This window comes from Camellia sinensis, chromosome 9 (genome assembly GCF_055761805.1).
Source record: "Camellia sinensis isolate YWXY chromosome 9, ASM5576180v1, whole genome shotgun sequence".
Lineage (NCBI taxonomy): Eukaryota > Viridiplantae > Streptophyta > Magnoliopsida > Ericales > Theaceae > Camellia > Camellia sinensis.
In genome coordinates this window covers 97962008-97970773 of record NC_138969.1, presented here as the reverse complement: position 1 = coordinate 97970773, position 8766 = coordinate 97962008, and the positions used below count along the sequence as shown (strand labels likewise).

The 8766-nt window shown below is 35.5% G+C and overlaps 1 protein-coding gene across 1 annotated transcript; it reads right to left on the bottom strand.

Annotated features, from left to right (window-relative positions):
• Positions 1-7225: 7225 nt before the first annotated feature.
• Positions 7226-8537, bottom strand: LOC145799642 (uncharacterized). Its single transcript, XM_082889244.1, has 2 exons — positions 7684-8537; positions 7226-7481 (listed from the first exon to the last, which is right to left on the bottom strand). Exons 1-2 carry the CDS (start codon positions 8535-8537, stop codon positions 7226-7228), a joined length of 1110 nt encoding a protein of 369 aa, XP_082745370.1.
• Positions 8538-8766: the final 229 nt, after the last annotated feature.

Here is an 8766-nt window from a genome sequence, read left to right as displayed (position 1 = left end):
GTATATCACTTCTGAAATTTTCTGGAATTTTCTGGTATTTTTTGGAATTTTAAATAACTAATAAACACACATAAAATTAGAAATAAATATTTCAGAATCTGGTAAAATGCAATAACCATACCAGTAAATAGTAAACTACAACAGTAGTCTACAATAAAAAATTCAACCCCGGAAACTTAATCATGCAACACCATGCATTTTAAAGCAGAAATAATGAATTATTATTTCAAGAAAAATATTTTTAATTTTTATAAAATTTTGAAAATTTTACAGAAGATAGAAAAATTAATTCTGAGTCTAACGGTCCCAACCACGCTTAAAACAAAGCTATAACGAATTAATTATGACCGTTTAACGCGATTCAGAATTTAAAACAAAACAAACAGCGCCTTAGTACCAGTAGCCAAGCCGCGGAGGAAAAACGGCGTGGCTCAGGGCGCGGCTCATCGAGCGGCTCAGCACGCGGCGCGAGCGTCCAGAGCGCGGACGGCGCGTGCGTGGACAGCGCGACTGACGCGTGTGATGGCACGTGTAAGAGCGTGTATTGTGCGCTTGGCGCGCGGAAGCACGTAGAGGCATGTGACAGCGCGTGGTAGCGCATGCCCGCCGCTGACGGTGTCATCTGGTGCGTGAGGCACACGCGCTGCCTTTCGGGGTGTCTTCTGGTCCAATTTCGGTACACTCGAACTCCATTTTCCAAAATAAATACATTTATGGCATTACAAATATAAAAATGAAGTATTTTATGCTCTTAATCTAATGAAAGTAGACATCTTCCTCCTTTATTAATATTCATGCATATATCATGTATATATATTTATACAAAAATATACACATATTTTAATGCATAAAAATAAGCACGAAAATACCCATATTGGCTCAGATACCAATGCAAATCATAAAGTATTTTGACTCAGCAGATAAAATATCAGAATCATACCTTTTTGCGATAAAACCTCGTGGGTAAGAGCGAACCCAGAATAAAAATAAGTATCACGTGCTTCCAGAATCTGAACAACGAACCCAGCAGTAGAGTGATACTACAAAATAAGTATCACCCACACAAGTCACAGTGCAAAATGGCTTGATCGTTGTTTAACGGGAGAGAGTCAGAGAGAGAGTTTGGGAAAAAAAGGTTTATGGGTAAAAACCACATAACGTATCTGATATCGATTTCTGATATCTCAATGTATTATCTAAAATATATAATCAGATATATATCCACCAATATCTATCTATCCATCTATCCATGTCTATTGATATGATAGATATAGATATCCTGAATGGTTATCCAAATAAGTTTTGAATTAAAATTCAAACTTACATAGATAAGGTTCAAGAGGTTCAGGTTCAAAAGGTTCAAAGGGTCATGCCACATGGGCGCCCAATTTCTAACAAAATTAATCAAGTAAGTTAATTCTTTTTCTGTTTTATTATTATTTATTTAAATCAGATTTTGATTTTGTTTTTGTAACAAAATAAAAATCTGTTTTTATTTATTGGTTTGATTTTTGTAATCAAACATTCTCTCTCCTTTCCTATTTTTCTTTTGTATTTCAGAATTAATTTATTTAAGTGCAGTGAAGATTATCCAACAGAAGTTCGGCCAAACCATGAAGCATCCGGATCCTATCCGACGCATCTCTCGTCTGACCAAACTGCATCATCAGAGGAGGTGAAATTGAATTTCTTTAAAGAAGTGCATTTAATATAAAAACATGCAGTATTATATGAAGGTTAGTTAATATAGGGAAATTCCACTTACACAACACATTTATCTCTTTATACCTTCCATTTGAAATATATATATATATATTTTTAATTTTACCATGTATGAAATTATCTTTAAAATTCTACTAATATATGCAGTGGGTTGATTAATTGGGTAGATGATGGATAATATATTATAATGCCTGACCATGTAGTTAATATTATATTGCATGATGATGTATACACTGATGGAGTATTTCATGAGAATACATATATAGTATATTTTAGTTGAGGAATCAATTACAAGTGGTGTTTAGGTGATTGGTTTTCAGCAGGAGCAGGTCGTGGGTCGTGGGTTTTTCAAACTAAGCATGCATGTATACGTATGTAAATTATTAATGTAAGCAAGCCCAGATTTAACTCTTAAGCCATCAAAGTCAATGTTTTTGGCCACATATGTTATGAAGGCCCTAATTTTTAAAAATTAGAGTTAATGCTTATATAATTTTTTTATTTTTTAATTAAAAAAGTTCCACCTATTAAGAAAAAAGTCTAAAATTATTATTTTAAATGAGTAAATATTATACAAATATTTTTTTTTACTAGTTTATTTTACCGATCGAAATAAATATATAATATGAGTAATGATACGTAAAATAACAAATTTTACAAAAAATTCTTACTCTTTGATGTGATATCTTTCTTATACATTGATGAAAAATTTGATAATGAGACAATACATTTTTTGAAGAATTTTTAGAATTAGTTAAAGTATTAAACTATGTAACAAAACTTGAAAGGAAGATTTAATTGGTAATTTCGCATATTAAAATTAAAAAAAATAAATTTTAAATAATATTTTTATAATAACATAAAAAAATTTATAAGAGGCCTCATTTTAACTTGTTATTTTAAATTCAATTTGTCTTGAACCGGTTATAAATATATGCATGTACAATATTTTATATTTATTAATATGTATGTGGAGAGAGAGAGAGAGAGAAATTGGCAGCCAATTTCCCTGACTATGGCATTCTCAAAATTTTAGTCCCACTCTAGGGTGTGTTTCTTACTTTATTCCCATTATAGGGCAAACCGGTCTTCCTAAAGCCGTTTTCTATAAAATGGTTTTGTCAATGCCCTTTTTAAAGAATAAAAAAAAAATAAAATTTTTGTTCACCAAAACGGTTTCTTAAAAACTGTTTTTACTTAATGTTTAATTAATTTTGAGTTTATGGAAAACGGTTTTTCTAAAACCGTTTTTTTAGTAATTTTATTTCCCAATATTTTCCAACATAAATAGAAATTGCCATAAATAATGTAATTCAGAAAACGAGTTTTGTAAAACCGTTTTATAATACGGCTTTAGTAAAACCGTTTTTATTAAAAAAAAAAATTCTTTTTTTTGGTCTTTGTTTTGAGTTAGACGGTGATATTTATATCCTCCACAGTTCGAAGGACACCCTGCTCTTCGACAAACAACGACGAAGGGTGAGGCGCGAAGAGCACCGCGGAGGAGCCCAAGAAAACGAAGGCCACTGCGAGAGCTGTAGCAAGAAGGAAGAAGAGAAAGACCTCAATACATCATCTCACCTCTCCCTTCCATCATCGACATTGAGGTTTGTTTTGGATAAATTAGGGTTTACATTTTTGATTGGGGAATTTAAAGTTCAAAATTAGTTATTTTATTAAACTCCAAACATCTCAGTCCAAGACAACCGTTGCTTGGGGTTCAGGGGATGAGGACCAGGGTAGGACCCCTGAACCCCAAGCAACGGTTGTGTTGGACTGAGATAGTTGTTATGCTTGTTGTGGTCTTGTAGAGAGATTATCATGTTTCTGTGGTGTATTGGCCCCCCTACTGAACCACCGAATTTCGTTCTTATTTCAGCCCCCAATTTCTGATTTTTGTGAAGCACCCATTCCTTTCCAGAACTGAGGTATCAGACCATCCACTTTCCTTTGAGATTGTTTTTTCAGCCCCCAATTTTTGTTTTTTGTGAACCCCCCATTGGTTGACTTCCCATCATTGTGGTCCTCATTCTGACTGGACTTTGAGGAATTGAATGGTGACTGTTAATGCTGTCCTAATGAAGAGGCCCAGTGAAGGGAGGTTTTTGATGGAGCTGCCCATTCTGTTTGGTGTGCCTTTATTGTGGGCACTTCGTGTGTCTGAAATGTATTAGCCTCGAAGTTTAGTTTTCTGTCAACACCCCCTTCCGTAATAGAGTGGTCATCCTCATTGGACTTGCCAGAATTCAATGGTGAGTCTATCTTCTTGAGTTTCAAACAATGAAATTTTGGACCCAGACCATGACTATTTGAAGAAGCCTAGTTAAGGGAAGCTCTTGACTGAGCTACCTGTTCTGTTTTCTGTGTGGTTGAAGAAGGCACGTCATCTGTTTGAACTACATTACTCCCCCAATTGGACCAACCACTTGGCTTTGAGATTGTTTCTCTAGGTCCGAAATTGAACTTTACTCCAGCCCTTTTCACTCGAACAACCCCAACCTCCTCTACTGGACCCCCAACCATTTGCCTTTGACGTCGTGTCGTCTCCCAAATTCTGTTTTTTGTCAATAGCCCACTCCTTGCTACCATTGGACTCACTGTTTTTATTAGAACTCCATATATTAGCAGGTGACTCATTCTCATGCCCGGTTTGAGATTGTATTTAATCTTTACTCCCCTTAATATTGGAAGAACCTAAAGCAACATAAGTTTGTAACTGTTACCTATTCTACATATTCTGACTGGACTGTATGAGCCCCCCAATTGGACCAACAACTTGGTTTGGATACCGTAGGCCCTGATCTCCAATTATCTGTTCTATCCACATGTCAACTGGGTTACGAGATTGCAGAACAAGTTCATCTATCACAGTTGTGAAGGAGTAATATGTGATTGAAGTTGCATATGTTTTTACGAAGTTTATGTGTTAATGTAATTCTCAATGTCTTTTGATTTGTTTAAGCAATTGTGGCAGTTTGAATGAAGGTCCTTTTGGAGATTTGTAATGGTGTATGCTTCACAATTGTAATGGTGTATGTTTGACAGTTGTAATTGTGTACACGAGTAGATTGGATTGTGAAATTTGTTGTGGTTGGCTTGCTTTCATTCCCTATAAGGTGTTTATATTTGTATATTTAATGCTTCTAACCTACTGTAGAGGAACTTTAATAAAATGTAAACTGCATGACGTAGATATTGGCCGAAGTGTGTTTGTTTTGGTTGAATCTTGTATCACTGGATATTTTTTGCTATATTTTTGCCAACAAGTTGTCAACTGTCACTCCATAGTTTGTAGTTTGGTTGAATCTTATTTGAACCTTTTTATTTTTTGGTTGGCAATGAGTAGCTCTTAGGTTCTTAAAGGATAGGCTGATTGTTGTTGATTTCGACTAATGTCATTTTTGGTTGTTCATGTGGGTAGGGAAGTACACAAGTGAGGGAGCTGTATGAAATTATGAACTCTTCTAAAAAGTGTAAATGACACTGAAATACTAGATAAAAGTTTAGAAATAATATGCACTCAATTATCAATTATACAGTAAGTAAAGTGCATTATTTCGATTACAACACTTACGTAGCTTGTGTTTGGTTTAGTGGTGGACTTTTGAAATGTGTTTTGAAAGTAATTTTTAAAAGAGTATTTGAACTTGTTATCTCCAATAGAGGCTTCAGTTTTGAAAAGAGTTGTAAATTGTATTTTGAGTTGTCAGTTGTTCAATTTGGAGTTGTAGTTGAAACTATTGGGATTTACTTTTTTGAAATATGACAACATGTTTGAAATGGAAATGTAAAATTTTTCAGTTTGGTAATATTTATAAAAAAAATAGGAAAAAGATGGTTCTGAAATGTAATCCACATTAATGTAGGACTTGGAATAAGAAAAGTAAGAAAAATTGTAAATATTGGAGAAAAAATTTAAAATTGTTTTAGAAGACTACTGAAAAGTCAAAATAGAATTGAAATTGAAATTTGTTTTCAAAACTGATAACCAAATAAATTTGTTTTTCTGTCAAGTTTATGTCATTTGAAAGCTTCATCTGTAATTGAGTTGAACTTAATGTATTGGAAGTTTTACCTATGATTGAGTTAAACTTATTATTGGATGCATTTTTTTTCATTTTGGTTATGACATGGCAATATAAATTACAATGTTCGAAAAGATGGAAAGTTAGTAAATGTTCTATATAGGAAAGTCCAAAATGTGAACTCCATGACTTTTAGAAGAATGCAAGGCATGAAAATAGCTATAATTTAACTTTTAAAGTTTTCCCAATGTAACTGGTTTTCAAAAAGTTTTTCCCAATATAACTTTTTAGAATGCAAAATTTTTATTATGTATGATGCTTCACATATGGAAATTGTCTACTGTAAAAATTATTATACTTTCATTACAATGATGATAAATGTTACGTATTGTCGTAGGAAATGGCAGCATACTACGTTGTGTTTGTGGGGAGGGCACCTAGGATTTACACAACCTGGGCAGAATGCAGCCAACAAGTTAACCGATTTGCTGGGGCTATATTCTAAGGGTATAACTCGTTTAATGAGGCACACAATGAATGAATTAATTATAGGAACAGATGTGTACACGGTCAAGCCGGGGAAACACAATTTGGAAGTGCAGTTGATGAAGTGGATGGTAACGAAGGCGAACATTTAGTAAACTACACACGTGCCAATTTCAATGGTATTAGGCTACAAAAATCTTGTGGGTCCATTGTAGCGTACTGTTTTTTCTTTTCCCTTGGCGTTATGGTCACTTTTGTTCTAATAGGAAATATGAAATTTTGGTGATGTATTTTTTACATACGAATCGTACTTTTTCATTTTTTGCTATGTAATGTAACTTGTATGTAATTTGGTGTATGATTATGAATAGGAACTTATGTAATGTAAATATTGGGTTGGAGTTCATGTTATTGTGATTCAATTGGTTTCACGTATTTCATAAGACTGATGTGCCGCAATGAAGGTCAGGACACAATGGACAGATAAATAGGTGTCCATGGAGGTCAGGACACAATGGACCATCAATGCACCAAAGTGTTCACAATGCAGTACACGAACGTTTCCGAAAAACTAAGCAGTAAAGGATAGGCTAAAACAAAATTAATTTCAAATCCCATTTGAAGAGATTTGCCACATTTGGCCAAATCAATGTCATCATTAATCGACATTTTCTAATTCAAGTGGTAAATACATTATCAAATTACTAAAATACTGCTTCATTGATTAATACATCAACTGCAATTCAAAGAATGAAGCAAGTTGTGTGGCACTAATACGTAAACTAGACAAAAAACTAATGTCAAATCGATCGGATTCTCGCAGGACATTTTCTCTTATCGTGACCTCTCTACAAACACAAACTGCAATGGTGCATTCCACTTTTTCTGGAGGTATCCATTTCGTTGTGGATGCAACTATGTTGAGGATGACCCGTTTTAACCTTACGCTGCCGGTTTGGGATAGCGAGCAAAGTTGGGTAATCATCGTTAGATCAATATTGCTGGTGTGGCATGGGCCTAAACTTCTGCACGAATATATGCTTGTGGACCTCCAACCTATACTCTGGTGCAACGAAAGGAAAAGGGTCCTCGCCCAAGTCTATTGTCACAACAAGCATGTGGGAACATGGCAAGTGAAATAATGTGTACTTCCCACATGAACAACGCGGTGGTTGAAGACTGACAATTTGACGAGCACCACCCCCCATCCCATGCGGTGCTGTTCTGACCTCATATTCCCCCATTCCCCTGCAGAGAAAATGTATGTACGTGGATTAATATTGAGGGTATGTTCAAATATAGACTAACATGAACGATCGATGAGTGTGAAATGATAATGTGTTGTGAATTCCGTGCATCCAATGAATTTTACCTATTAATTGAAACCAACATATGGACATTCGCTTTAGCTTGGTGCTCGTCAATCCATCGCTAAACGTTAGTCATGTACAAGTGACCCCAATTACTCATTTTTTTAGCAATGGTCCTGCCCTCGTCAAAATATTTGACGAGCCGATAAAAAGTTATCTCAACAGATGCTGTAATCGAGACACTACATGCACCTTTGAGTATACCATTGAAGCCCTCTATATGGTTTGTCGTCAATATGCCCCAACGACAACCACCATCATGGCACAATGTCCAATGAATAGGGTTCATCCGACTAAACCACCATTTAGCATTCTTCTCTAGCTTGTAGATATCCTCCATAATCTTGTTAAACTTCTGCACTTGTCGTATAGAACTAGCTCTCCACACAAGATCCTTGGCTACTGTATTGCCGAATCTTTCGTTGAAATTGCTACATACGTGTCGCAAGCAATACCTATGGTAGCCTATTGGTTGCACTGCTGGATTGTCCCAAATTCTGGATACCACACTAAGCAAAGCCGTATGTTGATCGGATATCAATGTCACCCCCTCTTGGTCACAGCACACATGTCGCCAAAGGAGAGTAATGAACCAACCCCAACTCTCTATCATCTCCTTGTCAACAACGGCAAAGGCAAGAGGTATAATCTTGTTTGCAGCAGTCATTGCAGTGGCCGCAATAATCTTGCCTTCATATTTCCCATACAAGTGCGTGCCGTCAATGCATATCACTGGACGACAGTACTTGAAGCCTTCTATTGCTGGTTTAAATGCCCAGAACACATTGTTCATGTACATTTCAGTACCGATTGAGGTAGATTGCAATTTCGGGATCATGTCCCACATGACAACTATGCCTGGATTGAATGCCTGCAATGCAGCCATATATCTGGGCAACCTTCGGTACGATTCGTCCCAGTCCCCAAACACCATTGCAATAACTTTCGTCCTAGCAAGCCACGCTTTCTTATATGATATCGTGAACTAAAACTTCTCCTTCACAACCTTAGTTATGGTAGCAAGAGGCAATTCTGGTGATATCTACAAATATATATTACATTTCAATATAGTAAACGCATACTTAAATCCTTAACAAATTATATCATGTTACTTACCGTAATCTGTCCCTTAATGAAATGAACAATGAGATCGGACTTCAGAT